General features: G+C 48.3%; 2 protein-coding genes across 8 annotated transcripts in view; one reads left to right on the top strand and one right to left on the bottom strand.

Moving 5' to 3' along the window:
* The window catches only part of S6kl (ribosomal protein S6 kinase like), an 81,379-nt gene that overhangs the window by 47,699 nt on the left and 5,783 nt on the right, over positions 1–27,897 (bottom strand). The window lies entirely within an intron of this gene.
* Positions 18,197–26,265, top strand: Bnb (bangles and beads). The gene is made up of 3 exons (XM_076326777.1): positions 18,197–18,635; positions 23,211–23,764; positions 24,336–26,265. The coding sequence occupies exons 2-3, from the start codon at positions 23,219–23,221 to the stop codon at positions 25,248–25,250; spliced, it is 1,461 nt and encodes a 486-aa protein (XP_076182892.1). The 5' UTR covers positions 18,197–18,635; positions 23,211–23,218; the 3' UTR covers positions 25,251–26,265.

Here is a 27,897-nt window from a genome sequence, read left to right as displayed (position 1 = left end):
CATTAAGATCAATAATTTGATAAATATAATATAACTTTAATGTCCTTAAGATGTTAGATTAGAAATATGCAACACCAACGAAACATTCCCGGAACGAAACGATTCTTTATCCCCAATCTTGGCAGCACCGATCTCTAATATCACCGTTGTCACCGGATTGACGACGAATAAACGTAATTACGCGCCACGACGCGTCATCTTTCCATCTTTTTCGGAATCGAAACGGAACAATGAATCGCAGAACGAGTCGTGATTTCTGAAGCAAAAAAGAAAAGAAACCTGCGTCACGAAACGTGAAACGATTGCCGGTTCCCGAAAGCCGACAACTCTCCCAAAGTAGCGATCGCGAGCTCCCGGTCGCTCAGCTTCCCCTGGCATCAACCACCACCCTCCCCCCTTCCCGAAAAAAATTCCGAGAACCTCGACGCGATCTGGCATACAGAGTAGCTGGGACCAGGTGCCAAGATAATCCCTGAAACGAAAACGAGCCCGCTCAAAAACCAAAATAAAACCGTCCGGGCGAAAGACGGATAGGCGAGAGAGTCGAACATGTTCGCTCACTCGCTCGCTCGCTCGCTCGCTTCGAAGACTCCTCCGCCTCGCGGCGAAACAGCGAGCGACGGAGAAGGGGGGTTGGAGGTGGAAGAGGCTAGATGGCTGAGGAAGGACGCGGCGGGGGAGGGAGGGGAGAGACGAGAAAAAGTCGCGGACGTTAAACCGCCCGCTCGTGGAGCCGCAGGGTAAAAAGATAAGAAGGAGGAGAATAGGCAAGAGGGTGAGGAGGGTCCGAGCCGAAGAGATAGGAGGACGGAACGCGCGGAAAGAGGACGAGATAGGGACGACGAAGATGAAGTACGGTGAAGAGACGGGTGAGCGGAGAGGCGAAGGGCAAACGTGTATACGAGGGATGCGCGAAGAACGGTGGGGACCCTGACGAAGGGCGAGGGGGGGAAGACGAAGAGGTGAGACGGGGGAGGAAGGAAAGGGGGGGACTCGGAGAAAGAAGAAGAAGAAGCCGTTCAGTGGGCCTCTGCTCTCTCGAGGTCGCACGTACGTCCGTATAATACTCGTAATACGTGTAATACGGATAATACCCGTAATACCTGTGTAACGCATTACACACCAGCGTAGACCGGCTCCTCGACAGCCGTCGATCGGTCGCCACCTCCTCGTCCTTGCCGGCTCGCCGACTTTCTTTCGGTGCCGCGTAGTCGCGCTAGCACCGATTAGGACGACGACGCCACCGCCCGGATTCCCGCGCGTTTCAATTTTCCCGCGTCGCGTCCTCGCTGATCGCCGATCGTTTCTGATTCAATCCGCGGATGCAACTACCCGGGGAATCGTCGATGCGTATCCATGGTGACGCGCGCGACTAACCCCTTTCGATACGAACGACCACTGTAAACGATTTTTGAGGTTAGGTCTAGAAACTTTCGTCGCACCTTGACTCTTCGAGCACTTTGTTCTCTTTCACCGATCGGTGAACGAACGTTCACTCTTTACGTACGATACTCGGCAACGTTGTGCGATCGAAACCTCGAGTAAAGTAGAAATAAATCATCGAAAGTCACAAATCCGATCGTACCGTATCAAAAGAGAACTATCGAGAACCCAATCTAGCGAGCATCACGATCGTACACGATTTTGAGGTTAGGTTCGGAAACTCCAACCGAGTCTGCACACCTTTCCTCTCGTGTCTCGAGCCTGGAAGTAAATCGAAACCGAATCGTTCCGTATGAAAAGAGTCGTGATCAACCGAGAACCCATTCTCCGGCACCGAACTGTGCCAACGACGATGCTCGAATCGACCGTGAATATTTCAAGACGCTACGCGGGGAAGCTTCGTAGTCTAGGAGGCTCGCGTCGCGACGACAGGTTGCGTAAGCACGTCGATCCTGTCCAAGGGGGGAAAAAAATCACGGTGGTACAGGTTCCACGGATGTATCTCGCTCTCGGTGGAACCGGAGTCACTGAACGTATCGAAGGTTACGCTCGCTCGTGGAGCAAAAAGACGGGCTTCCGAGTTGCCGGACGATCGTTGAATTATGCGAGTGGATCATTCGTGAAAGCAGAATCGCCGCGCGCCGATCGAATTTCTTCGTCGACGATTTACGAGCGGTTCCCCGGTCTTTCGAGAAAGGAAATCGAATCGATGGGCTCGAAAGCGGGGTCGGTGGAGCCGGGACCGATAAGGATCGCACGCGGTGGATCACTCGAGCGCCAGCGAGAACGAGATTCTGACTCTTGAATCCGGGGTAAAAGTTTCGAGTACCAGAATTACCTTACATTTCTCGATCGATTTCGACCGAGAAACTTTCAATTACTCCCCACTCTCCGTTTCTCGTCTCGAGAAATATTAATATTCCGCGAACAATACTCATCCACCAATCATCCGCCAAGGACTCATCCAACAATCGATCCACGAACGTCTCCACTTTCGCGGTACTCCCTCGAAAAATGTTTGATTTCCTTCGGCCCCGGGGTCACTCGAGTTACACCTGTTGCGACCGTACGACACGGCGTCGTTGTCACCGGGACGAGCGTCGGTGCCCGCGTCGCCGATGAACTCGTTCTCGTCGCGAGAGGAGGGAAGCGTGGAAAGAGGAAGGAAGAAATCCCTCGCGGATTCCATCGCTGCGAACCACTTTGCCAAAGGCTGCGCGCCACGGTGAGCTATTTTCAGCTGACGTCGCTGCCGCCTCCCCTGCCCTCCTCGTTCCGGCAAAGGTCTACCATATTTCTTTGGTGGCAGCAACGGAGCGGTCAGAAGCCAGAAACGGCCTCACCGGCAGCAACATCATCGGCAACAGGAAAGCAATGGCGGTACGAGACCGATACACGGTGCAACTTGCCACGCCGAGTAGACGGAGCCCGGACTCGCCGTTCAGGTTTTGCTGCAGGGGATCGTTAAGATAATCGCCGCTATCCTCGTCCTAACTTAGCCTTAGCCGATGTATCTTCGACTCGGCTCCTCCGCTCCAACCCCCTTCCCGGCCCCCACCCCTCGTCCGGCGACTCGAGCTCGGACTCCGTCTTCCTCTTCGTCTACGCGCCTCCTCTTTTATTTACCCGTCCGGAGCGCTTCCTTCGTCGTTCTCTGTCCCTTTACCTTTTTCTACGGCGTCGTTACACGATATCACCGCTGCGGGAAGATCGATTTTCTAATCGCAAACGAGTCTTAAAATAAACCCGCGACGCGGAGTTTCTCGACTACAAAAATACCCGTCGCGCCAATTTTCTTCCGTTCTCGTAAATCTTGGAAAATTGAATAATCTTCAAAATTTCTCGGTTGGTCTATGCAAGATGTTAATATCGTGTAAGATATTTTTGAGAATTTTAATTAATTATCGCGAGTAAGGAGTGAAAAATCTTTGGGGGAAGAAAATTTGCTACTCGCGAGCAAGAAGTAAACGTTGTTTCGGAGGGTGAGAAAAATTATCCCCTTCGTCTTGTTCGATTTTGAAAATTTACGGAACGATCCACAGAACGTACACACAGATTTTTCAAGATTTTATCCTAGACTTCTCCGAATATTTTACACACTCGCGTTCTCTGTTTACAAATACTATGAAATTTTCTCAACGAAGATTCTTTTTCTTTTTTTTTACCAAGGAATCGGACACTTTGTGCAACGTAGAGCCAAGAAACATATTTTTCCTACGAAGTTTTGAACTTTAGTACGATAGTCTAGGATTGTCGGTGTCACGACCGCCTTCCGAGTTTAACAAGGAGACGAAACAGCACGAGCGGGCAACGTTGAGGTGGATTTTACTCGCGCGGCTGAAATTGTAAATTGAAACGACGAGGTCGAACGACAGGAGGATGTTTTAAGCGCCGAGATAAGCGTAACGTCGTAGATATAAAAGGTGCGTCTTCATTTTTCTCGCGCCGTCCCCTCGATTGTAACGCAAGATGAAATATAGACAAAGAGAGTCGCGTCGTAATTTACGATTTATATCGCCTGTGTTTCTTCTGATTAGCGATACGAATGGTAGAGGAGGACGTCGCGATGAAAGTACCGAGTACCTTTTACGAGAGGAATCTTTACGACGTCCGCGATTTTTATTCGCTCGCTCTCTTCGTCGCGCGACTAAATAAAACAACTCGCGCGGGTTCCAATCGATGTATCGAAACGAGTAACAGAAACTCGCCGGGAATGACGCGAAAAGGTACAAAATGTAATATTTAAAAAAAAGAAAAAGGATATAAATACTCGAACACTGTAACCCCTTCGTTGCATAATTCTCGATACACTTGCATCGTTCGACTCTTCGTTACAGGTTCAAAAATACTCCATCTTTTCAACACCCCGACGAACCGTGAAAACTTAAAATAGACACAACGATTAATCAAAATTACGATACAAGTTGCACAATGGTGCTATTAATATCGCACCTTGTAATTAAAGTATCCGATTGATCAATTTTTTTTAGTTTCCGGTCGTTTCGTATCGTTTGACACGTTCGACCGTCCCTCGACGAGTCGAACCGTGTTCCATCGGTCCATGTTGGGTCAAATGACGTTCGAACGAGCAAATCGACAAAGGATTCGGTCGCTCGGATCTCCATTGTGTCTTCCGCGTCGCTCGTCGCGAATACAAAGGACCGATCGCGGCAAAAACGATAAATTAATCGAGCGACCGGGCTATTCTTCTCGCGCTTCCTCTCGTGACCCGAGAAACCACGCCGCGTGGAGAGTCGCGGGAGACGAGAGAGAAAAGAAGAAGAAGAAGATGAAGAAGAAGAAGAAGAGGATGAGGATGAAAAAAGAAAAAAGAGAAGAAAAAAAGGAACACAACGATGGACTGGCGTTAAACGAAAGAACAATTACACCGCCGGGGAGAGGATAAGAGACAGACCTTGGGCTCCTTGCGAGATAATCATAATGTTACACGATCCGCGCTGCTATAATGTCGTATAATGTCTACGACACGACGCGCATTGCACGAACGCGACAGGCCATTTACGCGGTTTGCTTTTCTAAAACCCCGCCAACAGGAGATGTAGGTAGGACCGTCTTTCTTCTCTTCGATATCCACCCGTTCCATTTGCTCACCACCCTCTTTTCATTCTTTCCGCGACCGATACGAAATTGGAGCGACTTGGTTCGTTCGTTCGTACGTCGCGACGTAAATTGCCTGTCGCTGGAAAAATGAACACCCTCCTCCCCGTAGGCGTACGAAACCTGGCCAACGGGGAGAGGAAACGAAAGAAAAAGAAGGCTGCCGCTCGCTGTCAGGATGTCTCGAGAGACCTGTCATTTACGCCGCGCGCTCGTCACCGTCATTTCGTAATTACATTCGCGCTCGAGAAGATAGAAAAGCGGCCGCCGCAGAAGCGAGAACAGCGTACGGATCATGGGCGCGTACCCTCGAGGCGGTTGCTTAATTTTTTTTATCTTCCTCCCCACCCCAACACCTCACCTCACCCCTCAACTTGTTGATCGAACGACTTCTGCAAATTACGATCGTGCCTCGTTAACGGTTCGAGGCGTCGGGACATTTACCGAAACGATTCGAGCGAAATTGAAAATTTGTTTTACCACTGCTTGATTTTTTTCTTTTTTAATAGAGAAATGTAAATTGTATACATCTTCTTTTATTCGATAACACTGGTATATAAATTGTTACGCATCCGGAGAGTTGTTTGTAGCTTTTTTTTAATTTTCCATTCATTTCGAATCGAAAGGCGTATTTTAGAATAAAACGCGAGAGTGTTGTTTCTCATACGGTAGATTTATAGAATAATGAAACTATTCCCAAATATGGTAACTAAACGCTTGAAGACTCGTCATTTCCACTCGTCGGGTTAATGAATGTTTCTCGTTTACCGTGATTACGTTTTAGCGTAATATTATACCGTAATCTTACGTTGCGATATGCGGAGTTTTAATACGTCGATGAAAAAAAAAAGAAAAAAAAGAAAAAAATGAAAAAAAGAAAAAAAGAATTGCTTCGTGCGTTAATACGCGTAATTTATGGTAAATGCTACGAACCGTGTGACTCATTCGATTAGCGAGCGGATCGAGTATCATGGTACGATCTACGGTCGCGTGTTTCTCTTTGTCAAACTACACGTCGCGGTATAAAAGAAACGATAGAGGCTTTTTAATGGATGACAATTCGCCAGGATCTTTAATTACTCGATTAATTGGCCGAACAACCGTGTCGAGTCTACTCGGTCCCCGGACTGCAACTTGGTTACAGCAACGAGCAGCTAGCCGCTGAACGACCGGTACCAAAACCGGCTCGAGTTTGGGTTTAAAATTAGAAGTCAAGCAGAGTCAAGGTCGAGGATGGCTGGCTAAATAAACCTTCGTTTGCCCTTTCTCCCTTCGTTTTATCGTACCGGTGTGATATACGAATCCTTCTCGTAGAAAAGATGTTCTTCAACGGATAGAAAAATCGTAGAAAACTCGTACGATAAAAATAAAACAAAAATTAAACCGAATCGAAATTCTACCATCTGATGGATGGTATTATAATTATATCTCGTAAATAAATCACCCGTGCGTTAAGTTTATTCGTCTTTTATCTATTAGACTCGTCCAATAGTGAACTTTGTTTACTCGATTAGAAACGAAACTTAAATATTTACGAATTCTCTGCCCGTAAATAATCATACACCGAAGTGTTCGAACACAGGCGACTCTGTCTCCGTCTACGAAAAAAGAACAGTCGATCCAAAGAACATTGAACAAAATGTTACGTGTCCGTTCTCCGTGATTTGATCCTCGTGGTATATCGAATAAACACGGTTGACGATAAAATAATCGTTCGACGATCTTCTTCGTGGCTGGGGAAAGCGTTTCTCGATGGCAAGTCATCGATGACGTACACCCGAGAATCGTCGCGGACGATCAGCTTTCTTGGATCTTCGAAGAAAGGAGCAGCATTTTCTCGCGGGACGGGCATAAATCATGCGTCGATCAGCGGGAATTACGCCAAGGACGTTCGCGATCGATGATACTCCTGTTAACGAGCACGTTACAAGTTGCATAGGTATCGTAATGATTCACCGGTTGAATTAAACGCGAAACGACGCGCGTTAATGGCCGAGCTAACCAATATCGCGATCATCGTTCCCTGGAACGAAGAGGTCGTTTCTCGTAAAGGGAAAGAAACGAGAAAGAGATCGTTTCTCGAAAAGAGAAAGAAACCAGAAAGAGATCGTTTCTCGAAAAGAGGAAGAAACGAGAAAGAGATCGTTTCTCGAAAAGAGAAAGAAACGAGAAAGAGAAAGAAACGAGAAAGAGAAAGAAACGAGAAAAAGATTGTTTCTCGAAAAGAGAAATAAACCAGAAAGAGATTATTTCTCCAAAAGAGGAAGAAACGAGAAAGAGATCGTTTCTCGAAAAGAGGAAGAAAAGAAAAAGAAATCGTTTCTCGAAAAGAGAAAGAAACGAGAAAGAGATCGTTTCTCGAAAAGAGAAAGAGAAGAGCTTCGAAAATTGTAACGAGACGTAACAAGAGGATCGTTATCGCAATGAAAACATAGACGCATAATCGATGATCTTACGACAGAAAGTTGACAATTTTAAAACTCGTCTCGCGCATCGAACGATACGCCATTTCTCTCGGTTGCAATTTCTCGTGGATGTACTGTCCACACGCGAAGCGAGAGCTTTTCGGTTTACCTGGGAGTAAGACCTCAAAGGACACCCAACGTCCCAGATCTCGCTCACTCTAGAATTATTTCTAACGTCATTGCGCGTTATTCGTCATCCGTTTTCCTTTCGCGGTTATTCCGTTCTCGAAATACAATTGCGTCCGTTCCATTTGAAGAGAGAATTTTTTAGATCGTCGTCGATAGTCCGCAAACGTCCCGATTCTGTTCTCGAATTACAGCCACGCGATTGAAACAGAGAGAGTCCGTTGCATTGTATTTCGATGAACGAGTCGAGACGCGTAGCCACGTCTAATTATTGTATCTTTCTTATTTGTCGAAGAGCTAGAAACGGAAAGGAATTATCCGAATTGTTAACTGTTCTTCGATGTCCGTGGTAAAAAGAAGAACGATTTTACGATTCAAATGTTCAGCGTCGTTTGAAAAGGGAACCGAAATATTGTTCAATCTGGTATAAAAATTGATCCAACCGAACCAGAACTCGGAGTTACTCGTCGCTATGAAATTGATCATAATTTTCCACAACGACCTAGAACTCCGTACTTTTTACAACGGTACAATTACCGCCTCTGGTTAATTATCGCAAAAAAGAACGCGCATTTCCTTCCGCGCGATAAACGTAAATCTTCCGTATTTCAAACACAACTGGCGTGATTCATTTCTCGATGGAAATCGTAAAACCGATCGCTAGGGAAGAAAAAAAAAATATCGGATAACCGTTGGAACGAAATCAAAGTCGCTAAAAAAAAAAAAAAAGAAAAAAAAAGGCACGATAGAATTCGCGAGTCCCTCGTGTTGCGAACAGAAGACGAAACCTCGCGAATCTCGTAAATCGAGGGTGATTTGTACGACGAAGACCGTACAATCCTCTATGAACTAACGAACCTATAATTTTCCATGAATTTGCGAGTAACTGCGACTCGTTTCGCCTGCTTTTTTGCATTCCGTCTAACGATGTCTCCAGTTTTAAGTGCGCTTCTGCGACGTCCTTGAGGCCGCGTACTCGACTGTGAAAAATCGCCGTTGTGCCAGCAACGGGCACGATCGGGGATGACTGTGGCGCTACATCGCGATGAAAGTGGCAGAAGCTCGAATTTCTCCCACTCCGTGACACCCAACTGGTAAACGTATTTGCAACGTGTCAACGAGTGAGACAACAACGAAGAAAATTAATCGGTCCTCGACCATCGATAAATTTCAATCGTATAAATTTGAAACACGTTCGTTTGTCTCGTAGTACGCCCGCTCCCCCAATTTCTCTCGATTCGTGTCGATGTATCGTGGAAAATAAGCAACGCGACAAAAAATCGTCCGATTCGTTCGTGTTTAGCGACGAAAGTATAAATATTTCGAGACTCGTACCGAGGGCAACGATAAAAATACCGAACGCAAATCGGCAAATGTACGAGTTTGCTGCTTTGGCAAACAATTCGATCGTTACGTTCGAATAGAAGACGGGCCTGTTACAACGCGAACGTTTGGTACCGAGTTTGTCTTGGGATTGCATAATGATCGAAAAAGAAACAGACGGAGGTATTTTTAAGGCTCTTTGAGTCGTGACTCACGTTTCTTATTATCACCAGGAAGCCAGGAGCACGAACGACCAGGCAAAGGACGCGTTCGTCCAAACACGATAATTTGTAATTTCGGAGTACGAACCGTGAATGTCAAATTTCAGACGCGACCGGAATATCTGGCGCGAACGCCAAACGCTCTCCACGCGCAAAAATGCCCGAGGCGTGTAATAAATGTTCGATGTATTATCGATAATCGCGTACGCGCTTAAACGATCAACAAAAACTCGTTCGATTTACCCACCTGGGGAATTTTCGTGAACGAAATTCGTTCGAACGGCTAGAAACAACGCGAAATATAATTGCATTCTATCGTTGGTGGTTCAACGTTTCGTTCAACGAGAAACGAAAATAAATTGTTGCTTTATCGAGGTGGGAATCTCGTCCGTCTCTGTACGCGAGGGTAAATTATCCCGTGAAACTGCTCGAAATCGTTGCGAAAATTCGTGAAAAAATTAAACTTGTAAAATAAATAAACGGAATTCCGTTGGACGGCGTTGTTGAAGAAAGAAACGAGACATTGACGCGAATGCGTAACACGAAATATATCGCCTCGACTTATCTCCATTATGACAAGAAACAAGGTTAATTGTCGTACTCTCGATTTCAAAATTGGATATTCGTGTGCTCGCTTGGAAATCGGTTATCGTCTTTCGTCCGGTTAAGAGGAAGGATATTTCCAGAGAGAAATATCGCCTAGATTCGTAATAAAATTGAGGAGCTGCGCGTACGCGCGTCGCTCTGAATAACAATTACCTGGTGATCACGGGCGGTGTGGAGAGGGAAGGGGGATCGTCCTCTCTTAATGCGTGTAACATGAGAAAAAAAAAGAAAAAACCAGCGCGGTGAAGTCACGGTTATGGCTGTATCGAGGCACAAGACACGATCCGTTTTACGAATCACCTAGCCTAGAAACTTGTATTGCATCTTTTCGAAGTGTAAGTTGTACTTGGAGGATCGTGGGGATGCACATTGGAATCTGAGAAGTCTGGGGAGCGCATGAAATAGGAAAAACGGGAGATAAATTTTTAAAAGTAGTCACGATCGAAGCTGATTAAGACAAACCCGATTATAGCGACGTAAAGGCGAAACGTGAGAGAAGAAGAGACGAAAATGACACGTAAACTCGGTGTCTCGATCATCGACGAACGAACGACACGATCAAATATGAAATCGTATACTCGAGTTATCTAAATTGATATATTCTCGCGTTATAGCGTTTACCGATGCAGAGCATTAAGATATTTCAACGATTCGTGAAGCGTAACTAAATATAAGCCGTGAAAACTTAATACAGTAATTTTCGAAGAAACAATTTTTCCATTTTTTATACTCTTCGTCGTAACTTCGCGAGAGTATCGTCGATAGATCGGCGAGATTCTCCCCGTGAAAACGAGTCCAAACACGACCATGTTCGGACTAATTTTACGTACTTGAAAATTTTCAAAAACGATTCGAATAATTGTAAAATTGAAACCAGTCCGAACTGGGTCGTGTTTGGACTCATTTTCACCGCGAAGATCTCGCCGATGCATTGGCGATACTCTCGCGAAGATACGACGACAAATATCGAAATTGTTTATTTTCCATTTACTTGTATACTACCTTTTTTTACTCGTATACTATCTTGTCTTCGGAAATCGTTCTTTTTTTTTCATTCGAATTACGGAATACCGAATACACAGTTGGAGCGATCTATCTAAAATTTCTAGGAAGTCGAAGAATCCGCGTTATCGAAACCACCTCTGACCGAAAGATTCCGGAGTGGCCACGGGAGAATAAAAAATCTCCGGTTTCCACGGTCCGGAATTGCGTCTATTTTAAGCCCAGGATCTCTACAATTACCGGACCGTTTCAGGTGCTACTCGGTGCACGTAAAAACCTTATTTTTCGCCAGGAGCGACATAGACGATCGACCTCCTAACGGTACGTAACGGTTGGGAATCGCAGGTTGTAAACTAGTCGTTTCCTCGCCAACTGCCACGAGGATCCAGGAAGAGCGTGGATTCACAACACTCGGAACGATACACCGCCGAGAAGACAACGCGTAATACCGACCATCGTTGCGCGTACTCCTTCTGGCGGTCTACTAGCTCTGAACGTGGCCGTAGGACGAATAACACTGCTAGAGTTTTCAAGTTCGGTTGAACCGAAAGCGAAACACGACCGTTCAAAGCGACGAGAAATAGGTATCGTGAACTACGGTTTACCTGGAAAGGACGATAGTACCGCGACGAGAAAGAAAAAGAAAAATCGGTCGAGGAAAAAGCATCGAACGAAGAAAGAAAAAATCATCGAAATCGGTCGACCTCGACAAACGTAGTAGTTTAATATTACTATAAACAACGTCGAGATGTTAGCAGTGTCGATAACGTAAGCTTTCGAATCGATGCGATTATTTAACGAATAAATTGGAAAAAAAATGTCTACACGAGGACGTTAACTGTCGCTGTCGGCAGTAAATAACCAAGAAATAATTTCTTTTTTCGAAAGATAGAATAAAATGTATGCAATAGGGACAGTGAACAAATCTTGGCTACCGTCTCGATTGCTTCGTAGAAAGGACTTTTGAAAATGTGAATTCTCGTTTCGATTAAGTGTAACGCGTGCAGTTGTTCCGAAAGAGTTGAATCGGGAAGAATTCAATATTGGACAATCTAAAATTGAAATAGCGATTTTAATCTTCGTTATATGGAACGGGAACGTCGCGAAACAACGAGCCAGTGTTTGTTGCTGAAATCGATATTCGTTGCGTTCGAACAACTCGCTCGTTACGTTTCATTGCTAAATTGGCGCTTAATCGGCCCGGTTTAATTGCCTCGTTCGGAGAGACACGGTCCCGATCAGGCATGGCCAATTGGTGCAATTAACAAATTTCGTAAAGGCGTTCAAGGCCTCGCACCGTCCGTGGACTTTTACAAAATGCGAGGATTTGAACAGCGAAGAGCGAAGAAACGCTTGAATGGCGCCCGATAAAATCTCTCTCGGTAGATCCTGACCAAAATGGCAACTACAACGCGATAAATCATCGGCGACGGTTGCACGCGTCCTCGAGGAATTCGGAGGCCGATGGAATTAACGAGGACAGATTTCGAGAGGACGATATACCTCGAGCAGAGTAAATATCGAAATATACTTGTCCGTGATCTACCTGTGATCAGTTACCGACGAGTCGTTAACGATATAAATTTCTATCAAATTCTATCGATTCCAAATCACACTCCATACTTGTACCTAGCTATTTACACCTAGAAATAAAAAAGAAACGTTCGTTTAAAATAAACTATGCTTCTTTCATTTATTCCTCGAACCCTTGCTATAATAAAAGAAAGCAATCTCTATCTAGTTTTAAACAGAGAGGGATAAAATTTTATTATTTCAAAGCATACTTCTCTATTTATTTCTCCTAAAATTCTCTTGTATTCTTCATAAATGTTAATTAAAATATTTCTAATTCTTTCTCTGATTACCTTTGCGAAGGATTCGGAAAAAGTGAGAAACCATCCGATAAAGAATTCCTTACTGCAACGACTCAATGCGATTACGGTCTCTAAACTCTCCTACCTAGAATATTCTTGTTTCTTTCTAAATATTAATAAAACTATTTCAAATTCTTTCGTAAACCCTGGTTGCTGTTCCGGAGGGCCCAGAAAAAGTGAAAAACCTACCAATAAAGAATTCCCTACAACGATTTAATGCGATTGCGATCTCTAAACTCTCCTATCTAGAATTTTCTTGTTTCTCTCTAAATATTAATAAAACTACTTCCAATTCTTTCGTAGACCCTGGTTACCGTTCCAGAGGACTCAAAAAAAGTGAAAAACAATCCGATAAAGAATTCCCTACTGCAACGATTGAATGCGATTACGGTCCGTAAACTCTCCTATGCGGAATGCGAAGCGGTGCCACGCGCAACCGTAGACCAGCGAAAATCTCAAAAGGCCTGAACACCGGCATCTGGTATCGACGACCTCACATCAGGCGACGACCTTCGCCCTGAAGAGAACCGGTCCGAGCGTCGAGATGCGTCGCTCCGTTGGCCCAGCTCCGCGGGGCACCGGCGTTCGCGAGGTTCGCGGATCGAATCGATCCGCGATGGTAAAATCGCGAGGTTCGTCCCGAGCGGGTCCAGACCGCGTCCTCGTTCACCAGATGCGTCTCGCGCGAGCATCGATGGTTTACATAATGCCCACCGCCGCCGCCGCCTCCACCGCCTCCACCGCCTCCACCGCCGCGGTGTACACGTACGCGCGCGTACGCTCGAACCGCGACACGCGTCCAGGACGAGGTGGAAAGAGGCTCGCGGTGACTCACGAAGCCGCGCGGACATTACGAAAACGATTCAACGTCGACGTTAATGCGATCGCGATTAGCGCCGACGATGCTCGAATAGAAGGAGAAAAAGAAGAAGAAAGAAAAAAAGGAATCTCGTGATAAATTCGACGACGAACGCTCGCCGAGCTCGATCAACGATCTTTGACTTCGGGAAGAGACCTCCGCTCTCCCCACCCGTGTTTCTCGCTTAGTTACTCGTAAGCGGGTTTCCGGAGTAACGGTTACCTTTTAGTTCTTTCGAAGCTGGTACTCTTCGGGTGAGAATCGATTTAAATGCTCATAATTTTTACTTCGAGGGATTTCTAGGCAGGGACGAGACCCGCGCTCTATCCGTGCAACTCTGGTTTACTTCTAAGCGGGGTTAACTTTTCTTTCGGTTCTTTCGGGGCTTGTATCTTTCAAACGAACGTTTTACACGTAATCTCCGTAATTTGTGTAAAAGTAGATTTTTTTAACAACGATAGTGCGCAACGAACACGTTCGAGTAAGTTTATTGCTTCTAGTGCGAACTGGGCTAAACAGATGTATCATATACGCGTTAATGAATCCATTGTAGTTTTAGTGACTTACGAAAATAAGTTCCGAAGAGAACTCTTGTTTCTTTCCTTCCCACGACTTTAAATACGCTTTTGCGAGAATGTTTTGCGACACTTTTATCGGAAGAAATATTTATCGGTAGAGGACGTTTCGTAGAAACCGTTCCCGTGGAACAGATATTTTCGTATTTGTATAATCAAAGTTCCACGGTGACTTTTATGGTGATAGAGGTTCCATTAAGTAAATAGAAACACCGCATTCGTACTTTCCGATGATTCTGCGAAACTATAATTCATGAAAATTGACGACTCGTCCCAGTTCGTTCGTGGACTCTTCAATGAGGCTAATCCAGCCTCAAACTTCGCGCGTCGATATTATCACGTATTATCTAACAAATCGGTACATGGATGTACGGTACTTCTGTGACGCGAAAGAAAATTTGCAAATCCATTTTGTTGCTGTCGGTGGGTCACCCAGAGGACCCATTTTTTCAAGCAAATATTATTACCGTGTCGTTTACGTAACAGTAATTACCCTCGCGCGTCGATTCTTATTTACTCTACCATTTAATACTCCGCTCGATTTAAATCGAACGAAACCGTGGATCATAAATTCTGGAATTAAACCGATGACGTTGAAAAGTCAAAAAAATCGTTTACCCTTCAACCGTAACGAGGTCACTCAATAATACTCTTTTATTAATTCCTCTGCTATCTATGCTTCGCATCCAGCCGTATACTTGCGATTTATTTTGAAATTCTACGCACGAGAAAAACGTAACGAAAGAAAAATGTAAAACATCTCTATAACGACTCGACACGGAATAATCCCCAAAAAATGGCGCGTCCCGTTTACCTTGATACTGTCTAAAAATTCTAAATGCTTCCACTTAATTTTCCCTCGACTTTGAAGTTGGATCAATGCGCGACGGATCGTTTTAACGATCGAAAATCGTAAAAGGAGAGACGATAGAATTTTTTACCCGTGGTTCAAGGATACAAGAACCAATCGATACGATGGATATGCGCGATTAAGGATACACGAGGTCCGGGGAGCGTTTAAAAGCTTTTCTCGACGAATCCTGTCGCGACGTGCGACGTGTCCTTTTAGGAGAGTCTACGAACCCGACGCCAGTGCAGCGAAATTGAAATTAGTTAAGGTCTGTTACAAATTCCACTCGTATTTCCGTCGCGGGCAATATGCTCTTGTAAAGTCGCGTCTTTCGTCCACGCTCAAGTATGGCGAACACGTACGAGACGATTCGTTTGCGCTCATTGAGAGGAGCATCCTTGCACGCGGGCGAGAGAAAGACACGCGCGGCTCCTGTGGTAAAAAAAAATTTCGCCGAAGTAACGCCGGTGTCTGCCCTTAAGCGTTAAGAGGTCACATCAACGATAATTCCTCGCACAAAGACAACACAATAAGAGGAATCACTTTACGTAACGAATAGGATAATTCTATCAGAGTCGCGCGGACAACGACGACCGCGATGGTCTTGCTCGCGCGCCGTCAGAAAAGCGAAACACTTTCTTGCTCGATGATCTTCCTTCGTTCTCGCGGTTAAATTCCCCTTATCGCAGAAATTCATTACCGAAACCGTTGCAACGTTTCCGCTGTTTTTTACCCTAAGCGATTACTTTAACCCAAGAGTGACTGAACTCACTTGACGGCGCATAAATTACCTCGAATTTATCTACGGAATGAACGCGTAGCGCTAGACGGTGACGATGTTCGTGAAAAAATCAAAAATGAGGTAAAAAGAGGACGGAAATTTAGGCGTGGAAATTTAGAATCGTTTACGATAGTTTCTCGTTAGGTAGAGATTACATAAATGTAAAAGAGAATCATTTTTACGGATATTATTGATAGATTTTGCGTTTCGTTGACCACCGACGAACGATCGGTACGATGCTAAATGTACGCACAGAACCTTGGTTTTATCTGTGTTGTTAGAACGGAGAGAGACAACGATCGACGAAGCCGACCGTTCGTCGTAACAAAATTCTTACAATTAGTATCTTTGTCCGTGTGGAATACATCAGAGAACGACGAAAAGATAGCTGTGCTCCACGATCCAATCAACGCGTCCCAATATTTCTAACACCTCTCTCATCGCGGTCAAACATCAAGGTCCTTTTCACGTTTATCGTGCTCGCACTGCGCTACTGCCGCTGCGCTTCCGGTCGATACCGAATCGTGCCGAACGAGTGCTTTTAAAACATCGATACGCGCAGGTGCGTCATCGTGGCTCGAGTACAACGACGACCGATCGAAATTCGACGATCCACGAACGCGAGGAATAAATCGAATCGGAGAACGTCGAGACGGGGAAAAATGAATCGGAAAGCGGAGAACATTTGCAACGCAAACGATCAAATCGATTATGAATAATTCCTTGGGACGAATCGAGCGTAGAATTTTTTAACAGAGATCGGAGAGACCAGAGAACCGGAAACGACCGATTCTGGAAATTAGAATCTTCGAATGTAGAAAATATCAAATCTCCGGAGAAATCTGTCCATCGATCGAGTATCGAAGAATCAGAGACGACGGTCTCCGGGTATTGGAACATCAAAACTCGAATCACGCGCGACAATGTTGCGACGAGACGTACGGAAAACACGACCAACACTCTCGAAAGCGATCTCAAAGACTCGATTCGTACGAAGTTCGTGTCAAATTCTACAATACAAAACGAGAACACGAACATTTATTCTCGACTATTCTACAACACTTGAGGCAATATTTATTCTCGACTATACTACAACACTTGAGACAATATGTATTCTCGACTATACTACAACACTTGAAACATCTACTCTCGACTATTCTACGACACTTGGAACATCTACTCTCGACTATTCTACGACACTTGGAACATCTACTCTCGACTATTCTACGACACTTGGAACATCTACTCTCGATTATTCTACGACACTTGGAACATCCACTCTCAACTATTCTACAACACTCGGAACAACATCTACTCTCGGCTATTCTACAACACTCAGGACAACATCCACTCTCAACTATTCTACAACACTCGGAACAACATCTACTCTGGACTATTCTACAGCACTCGAAACATCCACTCTCAACTATTCTACAACACTCGGAACATCTACTCTCGACTATTCTACAACACTTAAAACGACATTTGCTCTCGACCATTCTCCGGCACTTGAAACGATATTCGGTCTCGACTATTCTACGATCGGTAAAATCGAATCGTGCAGCTCCACCGGAGTAGACATTTCGAGGAACCGCAAGCCTCCCTGAACGCTCTGGTCAACAGCTCTCAAAGTAAGAGAAGACCTCGATCATCGAACCTCCCGCGTCCAAAGCTTCACTGCGCAAAAACGTTTCTCACGACGCGACCGCCGAGCGAACGCGTACGCAAACGATATCGCCCACTCGGAAGCGCTCCGACCGACGCTGCTCCACGAACCCGTGCCTGGAACCCTTCCTTCGCGGCGAACTTCTCTCTATCACCGCGCCGCGTACCCCTAATCCGATCCAGCGACGAACTCACCCGGTGCGGATCGCGAACACCGTGATCCGCGATGGTCGGCTCGTCGCCGACGGTGTCCCTAATACGAGCGGAAAGAAAAGAAAAAAAAAAGAAAAAAAAAAATTGAAACACTCGTTGCGACAACGTACAGGGGCAGAGAGTGGCCGCGGTCTGCGCGGTGGTTCACGGTGTACCCCGAATCGTCGTGAACGGTTTTGAAAATCTCCTCGCGGAGGATCGTTCGAGGCCCGTTTCGTTTTGCTCCTGGCCGGCGCGGAGCGGCGTGGGCCGCCGATTCCTCTCGGCGGACACGCACGGCCGACAGCCCGGGCTTACCGGCACCGAGAGGAACAAGGAAAAGCGTAACGCAGGGGGACAAGCGGCGAGAGGGGGTACACGTCGGTGAAGAGAGGGGGGAACGGTGATCGTGGAAGAACAGGACGGAGCGCGACGGGAAGGGCGCGTCGAGCGAGACGCGACGAGACGAGTAAAAGAGGGGCCCCCGGCGATCAGGGGGGGAAGGGGGCACCGGGCCCCCTGTGCTCGCGCCAGACCGGGCCGCCCTGGTGGGCGAATGGGTATATAAGCGGGCCCCGGACGATTCCATCTCGACACACGACCCAACCTTCATCCCGAACGTCGACGAACAGTTTCCATCGCAAACGAGCGTAATCGCACGCGCGCGTACAAAACAGAGAGAGGATATCTCGTGTCGTCTATTCGACTCTCGTTTGTCCTGTCTCGTCGTGCAAACGAACATCGTCGCCAAGCGAGACCGAGAGTTCCTCGCAGACCACGACGTAAAAAGTAATCGTAATTCGCAACCGGACGCTTCGACGCGGTTCGAACGGTCCAGTTTGATCCGGTGATCGGAGAGAAAGAAAGAGAAAGAAAGAGAGACAGAGAGACAGGCACAGAGAGAGAAAGAGAGAGAAAGAGAGAGGGAAACAGCGACCAGCGAGAAGCCAGAAGTCAACGGAGGCGCGTCAACGAGTCGACCGACCCGTACGACTGCTACGACCAGGTTCGCCACCCGGGAGGAGAGAAAAAGACGTGAGTACCCCTCCTTTGGGATGTCTCTTACGACGATTTCTCGGTCGCGCGCACCCTTCGGGAACCCCCCAGCCTCGAACCTTCCGGAAACTCTCGATCGGTCGAGAGAGAACGAGAGAGACTCGTACCACCGATCGGTTGCAAAGGGAGGGGAGTTTTCCTTTTTTTTTTCTTTCTTATTTTCTTTCCATTTTTTTTTTTTTTTTAAATTCACGACTCGAGAGCCACGTAAACCCTCGTTTGCGCAAGTCGAGGTAGAGAGAGACATCGGTTCGCAATTCCCATCGCGGGCACGGTTGCGTCCCGCGAAATGGCTGTCTTCGAAATCGTCGTCGCGGTGATTAAAGCGGGGAAAACGCGCGCGCAAATGGGATAATCGTCGGAACATATAATTTGCGCGGATTTCACAAGCGACCCCGCGTTTGCGTAATTCTCGTCCTCCTCCCGCGAGGTACCCCGTGTCCCCCCTCCCTCCCTCCCTCCCTCCCACAGAGCTCGACGGTTCTCCCTCTACGTCGGCGTTTCCTCACGGTTAATTAGCCCGTCGCTAATCCGCTTTAATCTGCCAGGCTGCGACACGACGCGCGAGGCGCGGACGAATCGAGCCGTGGATCCTCTCGATTTTCGAGCTTCCGGTCGGTAGGCGGGCAAGGAGAATCGGAAAGGTTACGCGATTGTCGCGCGACGGAACGAAACGACCGTTTCCTCTTCGGGTAGCTCCGGTTCCTCGCGCGAGTTATCCGAAGACCGCTCGAAGGTCTTCGCGGTCGATTTTTTTTTTAAGACGTCGACGTTCACCCGTTCGACCCGTGATCCCCGTGATCGCGATCGGATCGGGCCCGTGCATTCCTGCGTGTTCGCGTCAACTGCGCGGCATTCTCCCGTCCAATTGATTCAATGTACGCAGATTAGATCGACAATCGCGCGCACTTCGAAAAGGATAGAGAACGACAATGGATCTACTCGGTGCGCGCGCGTAACGGAGGCAGATGGATATATATATATATATATATATATATATATATATATATATATATATATATATATATATAAAGAGAGATAGATAGATAGATATAGAAAGAGATAGAAAGAGAGAAAGAGAGAGAGAGAGAGAGTAGGAAGGGCAGAAAGCATTGTGAAGCGGTGAACCACTTGACGGGCCGCGTCTTCTTTGTAAGCGTGGTTACACATTATTACGTCTCTGATGATCTTGATAAGGTAATGGGTGTCCATCATCTTTCACAGTCGCATCCTCTACGATCGACCTCGTCGTTGTTCGCCGTGCGCGCGGGACCATCGCCGCATCGTGGACCAGGCGCTGCTTTTGTTTCTCTTTTTCCATTCGGTTCCGATCGACTCGTCGCTTGCGCGGAAACAACGCTCCCTCCAACCGGTTACTTGAAAATGGTGGCCCGAACGCGGCCAATTCGCCACGCACCGGGTCGTGGCGTCGAGCTTGCGCGCACAGTACTTCGCAATTAACTCTATTGCGGCCCATTACGTCCGCTCGCAATACGATCGAGCCTGGACGCTCGTTATTAAAGCCGATCGTGCGGACGCGGTGACGCGCACACGTTCCCTCGTCTTCGGCGACCGACGCGCCTCCGTACGTTCGTTCACCCTGTTCGTTGCACCGGGGAGCAGTTTTCCGAAAAATCGTCCGACAGCCTCTTGTACACATCGTGGAAAAGTCTGCTTTGCGTAACGAACATTACTTTTGGCACCAAGAGCAGTATCGTTGCGTCGCCGGGTACTTGGACGCGACGAGAATAATTCTTACACCGGTACCGATCATGCGCGACGGATATCCGCGTACCCTCGTGCGTTGAACGCCTCTCGGGCGTTCGGCGTCCGTGTATAAAGATAGGCGGGAAGGTCTCCCGCACACCGCGCGCGTCTCGCGACCAAGTTCGCAGTCGAAAGGCTTACCGTCCCTTCCTTCGCGATTTATCCGGTACACGCGGTTACCATTCAAGTAACCGCAACCTGACAGACCTACCGAACACTTCGTGTGGTATGAATATCTCGATCGGGAGTAAAATTGAAATCTTCTCTGGATCGAGCTTCCCTCGGTTTCTCGATCGGGAAAAGTCGAATTCTTCGCGAGATCGACGACGCGGGCTTCTCTTCCCGACGAATCTCTCGAAACCGTGTCTCGATATCCCGTGCAAAGTCCCCCGGATCGGTTCTCGCAACCTCAAGTGCAACCGCAACGTTGACTACCAGTCGCGTTGCCAAACGCGTAGTTTCGCGCGCGTAAAAACTGGATCGTTGCCCTCCTGCCTCCCTTGATCGACGGTGTCGGCAAGTTTTTCCGTCTTTATCTCCGTTCCTGCCGTTTTTCCCTCTCCGGTGCGCAACCGTCGCGCTCTCCCGGCGCGCATTCCGCCTCGGTCGCGTTCTCCGCGAGGCGTGTCCTCCGTGACAACGGAGAACACGTTTTCGATGTTCGCCTCCTCCCTTTCTTTTCTTCTCGTCTCGTTTCGTTTCTTTTCGTTTCGTTTCCTTTCTGCTTTTTTACGCAACAATTTCGGCGACGTACAAATAAGGCCCGCGGTGTCTCGGCGATCCTCCGTCCTTCGTCGGTCCCCCGCGGTGGGTCCTTCGTCGCGATTTTCGCGCCGCAAATGGACCCAACGTTCCGCTCTCCCCGTGGCCGAGAACGGCTTCCTCTCGGTATAAATTACTCGCTCGATTGCTCGCGACTCCGCGCCTCGCGGAGCGGAAGGTCGTTCAACGGTAGCGCGAACTCGAAAGAATGCTATTGGACTTGGTTTTTATCCGCTCGGCCGGCTCGAGCCGGTCTATCGCCGTATTTCGTCAGCGTTTTGCGTTTCGCTCGCGAGCAATGTTCACCCGACGCTGTTATATCGCGCGGCGCGTCGATTGTCTTCGATTTCGCGAACGGTGGTGCGTCTCAACGCGGCGCGATCTTAACGCGAGGTATCGATTCGAATCGAAGAACCAGCCGCGGAACCCGTAATGTTCGGAAAACCTCGAAACACGCTCACCGGAGCACCGTGCACCGATATTAACCGACAGTTGCACGTATTTTCTCCGTACTTTCGTAACGTTTCGAAAACCGTTCGTTTCTAAATCGCAACGTTCTTCGATTCGCTCGAGAGAATTCCGGCTCGACTCGCGGTTTCACGGAATCGAGCTGCGACGAAAGTCGGGATCCTCTCTCGATCCCAGCGAACCGTACGATGTCCTCTCTCCTTCCGTTTACGAGCGTCCCGGAAGCGTCCCACCCACGTTTCCACTTTCCGTTCGCGAATCACGCAACCGACGCTCGCGCTTCTATTTCGGAAACAAATTCCGCGAACGTGGACGATTATCTCGAATTGGCGCGCTGGTGAATCGTTTCGTTGAATGTTTCGTTGAATCTAAATAAACGGAAGTATATATTTTTCTAGATAACTGACAAACGATGTTTCTCGAACGACGCGATTTTATCCGCGTATCTTTCGTACGTTTCTAAAAAAGAAAAAAAAACGAACGATCGAATCCACATTTGAATCCGAGCTCGAACTCGGAGAATCTCGGATGGTATCCCCAGCATCCGGCGACGAACACGCGAGCACGGGACGCGTGTCCGCTTAATTGATCGTTCGTCTTCCGCGCGACACGCAACTGGCCGGAGCGAGAGGGCCGACCGTACGTGGAAGGAGGAAAGACGACGGCGACGCGCTCGCGCTCGCGCTCGAGCGCAAGAGAAGTCGGCGCGAACGCGCGTGTAACGAGCGCGAGGGGCGCGCATCCTGTCATTAGTTCCATGACGCTCGCCTTATTCAATGCATTCGGTTCAATGTCACCTGTCCCTCTCCTTCCTGCCGGATCTTCTCAGCAGCCCCTTGCCCATCCCTCCCTTCCCGTCCCCTGTCTCTTTCTGGCGGGCAGTGCGGCTTTTTCGTCTCGCGGCTCATTCATACGGCCGTGTTCTCCATTCATGCCAAGTGCGAGAGAGCTCTCGCGATCACGTCCGCTCTCTTAACTGGAAGATTGCGAGGAACGTACCAGTCTGACTCGTTTCGTCCCTCTCGGCTCGGTATTCGTCGAAACCTTGGTTCAAATCGTCGCCGAAACTCTTCGATTCGAATCACCGATTTTCACCCCGGTTTCGAGTAACATTGAATCGTCCGTCCGCGATGCTTTGTATTTATTCGTCGTCCCGTTACTCTTCGTTTGCCTCGAGATCGAAATCTCTACCCCGCTTTCGAGAGAATTAACAGTTTAGTCGGTTCCCCGCGTAGCCCCGCTTACAGTGCCGTCGACGCACGATTTTTACCCCGGATTCGAGTAACGGAGAACCGTCCCTTCGGTTTACATTTATTCCGCACCGAGCAATCACCGATCGTTCCTCGTTCGTCTCGAGATCGAAATCGCTACCTTGCTTTCACGATAACGACTCGAAAGCGGGGTAGCGATTTGCGATACCGTACACGCACGTATTCCTGGACAATTCGCCCCTTCGAACTCCGAAGAAGCGAGCTTCCCTATTATTGTCAATTATGTACAAAGCTTCCTCATTGGTTTTACTCAAAGTTCTAAAGGATTGCTCGTCTTTTCCCACAGATATCGAGATGAAGCTGATCGTAACAGCGATGATGTGCCTGGTGGGGGCGGCGCTCGCCATGCCCGTGGCGGAGAACCAGGAACCGCTTCAGGTGGTGCCTCTGGAGAAGGCTGCGAGCTCCGTGAAGCTCGCGTTGCCCGAGACGGCGGTTGCTCCGGCGCCAGCGGAGGCGGCGAATCAAGAACAAGCCGAGCCGGCGCCAGCGGAGCCCAAATCGGCCGAACCGGTCGACAAACCGAGCGTGAGGAGCGAACCGCTCGCTGAGAACCTTCAGCTACCGGAGAAGGCCGAGGAGAAGAAGGACGAGCTCCCACAGGCCAAGTCCGAGGACAAGAAGGAGGACTCGCCCCAGGAGAAGCAACTCGAGCCGCAACCGAAGCTACAGGAGTCTCAGCCGTTACCCGTCCTCGAGCAGAAATCCGAACAGCCACTGGAGAACAAGAAGGAGGAAGAGAGCTTGAAACCGGCGGCTTCCGAATCCCACGAGACTGTGCAGCCTGCCCCTCAGGAGTCGAAACAGGAACAACCAGCTGCGCTCCCGGTAGAGCAGCCCGTAAGTATCATGATAAAGGTATTGTCCGACGACTTCGATAAGATCGCCGAGGGCGTGGCTCGAGCGAGGAGGCGTGGTCGCGACCACAGGGGGGGAACGGCCACGGCGCAAGGGGCTGGTCCAACGTCCCTAACCCCCGAGGATCTCGTTCGCGCGATCGGACAATAGATCGCTAACCTCCTCGACGATTACACGCCTCGCGTTCACCGAGACGACGTTCGCGCAACCCTTTTCCCTCGTGGACCAAATGAAATAAAAGAATTTGGAGAAAAGTTGGGTGTCGCATTTCTGTGAAACAATCGACTACACAAATCGCGTAACGAAGCGTATTCACGACGGTTGCAACTTAATGCTTTTCCGTGTAGATTCTCCCGAAAAGCAGCCGGACGTTGTGCGCCTACTTGCTCTCGCCTTCGTTCCGGGTCCATCCGCTCCTGTTGTATCCGTTTCCCTTCGTTCCACCGGTTCGTGTACGTTGTCGCGTCGAGAGAGAGAGATAGAGAGTATACGCTAACCGTAACGATTCGAGTACTCGAGACGGTATACCAACGAGACGCTGTTGGTGTTTCAGAAAGCCGTGGTCATAGAAGGTAAGAGCTCCGAGCAGATCGACTCAGCGGAGAAGAGCGCGGAAGTGGTCAAGGAGGAGTCCAAGGAGGAGAAGAAGATCGACGAGGCGAAGCCCAGCGTGAGGAAAGAGGACGAGCCCGCACCGGTCCAGGACGAATCCTCGGAGGAGAAGGTGCAACCGGCTCCCGAGGAGAAGAAGCTCGAGAAACCCCAAGAGGAGGAGAAGAAGCCCGACGAAAAACCGGACCGTGTGACGCGCGACGCCGAGGAGGCAGCACCCGCGGCAAAGAAGGTCGAACAACCGGCCGAGCAGCCAGCCGAACCCGAGAAGAGCCAACCGGAACCACCGAAACCCATCGAGGAGAACAAACCTGCCCTGAAGAGCGAGAAGATCGAACCAGCCCCCGTGCAACCGGCCCCGAGCAGCTCCGAGGAATCCTCCAACACCGAGAAGACCGAGCTCACCGCTCAGCTGGCCAAAGAGGCAAAGAGGGCCATGGCGGCGACTCTGCTCGCCATTGAGTCGAAGAGTGCCGAGGTAGCCGCTCAAGAACCATCCGAGCAACAAGCGAAACCCGACGAGTCCAGCCAGATTAAACGCGACACCGTCGAGGCTGAACCCCAAGCGAAACCCGAGCAACCCGAGGAGAAGATAGACGAGAAGAAACCGGAACTCGCGAAGGAGGCCAAGGAATCGAAGGAATCGAAGGAATCGAAAGAATCGAAGGAATCGAAAGAGGTGAAGGAACGTTCGGACGAATCCTCGGAGGAGAAATCGGCCGAGAAGAAGGACGCAAAGAGCAGCGAGGAGGACAAATCATCCGAGGAGAAAGAGTCCAAACCGGCCGAGGCTAAACCCGAGCTGCTACCCAAGCCCCAGGAGTTGACGTACCAACTTGGTAACGGTTCCGGTTAGGTCACCAGTGGCGACGGTCGCGCGCGAGACGAAGCGGGAAGACGAGCAACGGTAGCCCACCACGAGCAGCGGCAGCAAAAACATGAGATCAAACCGATCGCTCGCGACGTCGAGACCACCGCGTCGACCGCTACCAGAGCACAGGGATGCGCGCGAGTTCTTCCCACGGATAGAGGCGCGATAGATATGGAGAGAGAGAGAGAGAGAGAGAGAGAGAGAGAGAGAGAGAGAACGCGAGAGAGAGAGAGAAAGAGAGAGAAAGAGAGACGACGGAGCGCGCGCACGTCAGGAAGTGTGAACAGCAAACCGAGAGAGAAAGAGGAAACGGAGTGAAAGCATCGGTGTGAATGGGAGAGAGAGATTGTTCTTCGATCAATTGTGGCAGGGTCCGATACTTCCCCGGCGCGCCACGAGTCCGAGAAAAATGTTCATCGATTTCGGGGCAGGATGACCATGTGCCGCTTGGTCGCCAGAAGGACGTGCGGGGGCGGGGGTAAACCACCGATAAATTCGTCGGGGTAACGGAAGATACCACGTAACAACGACCACGACGGAAGACCCCCACCTCTGGCCACGCGCCAACGGGTCATCCTCGGAGAACCTTCGTCCCGGCGGACACTTGCGATTTGTCCGCGGGGACGAACCCACGGGCCCCACCCTCCACCCTGATCAGAGTTTATCCTTCATTTCCAAATCCTAACAGCCCCCCACCCCCCACCCTCAAAGTCTCTTTTTCCTTTTCTTTGTTTTTCTTTTTTTATTTTTTTTTTTTTTTGTTTCGTCAAAACCACACACGCCCACAACCACAACCTCATCCCAATAAACTAGTGTGTAGCCTCGACTCTGTCTTTTTTTTTTAGAGATACGTGTCATTATTATTATTATTATTATTATTATTATTATTAATATTATTATTATTATTACGATTTAGTACCAGTACCGCTATTATTATTAATATTATTATTTGTATTATTGCTATCATCGTTATAATAATAATTATTATTATTACTGTCAAGACAGCCGATGTTTAATCGTGTCACCAACGTTTCCCCTCCCGCGTTTCACGTGGTAGGAGAGAAGAAGCTTCGGGACCGGGACGAGAAAGAAAACTCGTTCGAGATCCGTAAAGTGGTAAATTATTGTACGCGAATTATCGAATATTCTCGCGCGATCGATCACGTGCACCGTCGTAAGGATTACGACGACGGCCAAGCGATCGAGAGATGGAACTCGACACGGTGTTGGCGAGTTCCATTCCGTACGCATTCCGATTTACCAGATAACATCAATTACGAGGCGTCGTGACGAGCCTCGTGAGTTCGATCGCGACATTGCCTATCCGTCGCGAAAACAATGGGACCCGAGCGTTACAATATGCTAACAAATGAGACGAGAAGTAGCTCTCACGTGCAAAGACTCGCGCCTACCGGTGTAACCAACCGGTGTACGCTTCGTGGCTCGAGTGTCGCTCGCGCTCGTTTATCGATCGAGAGATTGTTTCAACCGCGAACCAAAGTCCGACGATTCTTCGTGAATTTCTCCCTTCGATGCGAAAAATGTTGCATTTCCGATCATCGTAAAAGCAACCTCCTTCTCCGAGCACGAGAACCAAACGCTAATCGAATTTCCAGCTACGTGGATATTCCAGGTATTGCGATAATGTAACCGCGAACTATAAATTCTCAAGTTCTTCCACAAACTTCGCTTTTGTCTATGGTAGTTTATCACCGATATACGTTTCCATTTTAATAAAGAACCAACGCGTTTGTGCAACGTCACCGTGATCCCAGCTATAAGAGGAACCATTTCAGCGAAGGAAGTATTTGAAAAGCATTTATCCTCGTTTCGTTTCCACCGTTTCGAAGCTGCGACGATATTCGAATACTCCACGTTTCTTCGAACACCTACAAAGTATTCGAACGTTGAATCGAATGTTAAAGTAATCGAGTACCTAGAGAATATTCGAGTATCGAACCAATCGAGTACTTGGAGTATATTCGAATATCGGAGCGATCGAGTACCTAGAGAATATTCGAATGTCGAATTTATCGGGTACCTGGAGAATATTCGAATATCGAATTTATAGGGTACCTGGAAAATATTCGAATATCGAATTTATCGGGTACGTGGAAAATATTCGAATATCGAATTTATCGGGTACCTGGAAAATATTCGAATATCGAATTTATCGGGTACCTGGAAAATATTCGAATATCGAATTTATCGGGTACCTGTAGAATATTCGAATATCGAATTTATCGGGTACCTGGAGAATATTCGAATATCGAATTTATCAAGTACCTGGAGAATATTCGAATATCGAATTTATCGGGTACCTGGAGAATATTCGAGTGTCGAATTTACCGCTCCAATATTCAAATATTCTCCGGGTACCCGATAAATTCGATATTCGAATATTCTCCAGGTACCCGGAGAATATTCGAATATTGGAGCGGTACCAGCCCTGCTCGAAACGCTTGGTCTTAATCCCGCGACGAGAGAGGGACGAGGAATCGTCGTGTCCGCGGAGAATGCACTTGCACAAGACTCGCAGATTCGCGTGATTGGTCGTCACGCCTCGCGAGCAATCTTTCAGGCTGCACGACAACGACATTTCTCCGTGATGCATCGGAGTGCATCGATTCGT

This window comes from Ptiloglossa arizonensis, chromosome 2 (assembly GCF_051014685.1).
Source record: "Ptiloglossa arizonensis isolate GNS036 chromosome 2, iyPtiAriz1_principal, whole genome shotgun sequence".
NCBI classification, from domain to species: Eukaryota; Metazoa; Arthropoda; class Insecta; order Hymenoptera; family Colletidae; genus Ptiloglossa; species Ptiloglossa arizonensis.
Note: the sequence above shows the minus strand (reverse complement) of the source record. Positions and strands in the feature narration are given on the sequence as shown.

Coding starts and splice junctions, on each gene's coding strand:
- Bnb (XM_076326777.1), top strand. CDS start 23,219: ATGAAGCTGATCGTAACAGCGATGATGTGCCTGGTGGGGGCGGCGCTC. Junction 23,765..24,335: donor CGCTCCCGGTAGAGCAGCCC/GTAAGTATCATG, acceptor TTGGTGTTTCAG/AAAGCCGTGGTCATAGAAGG.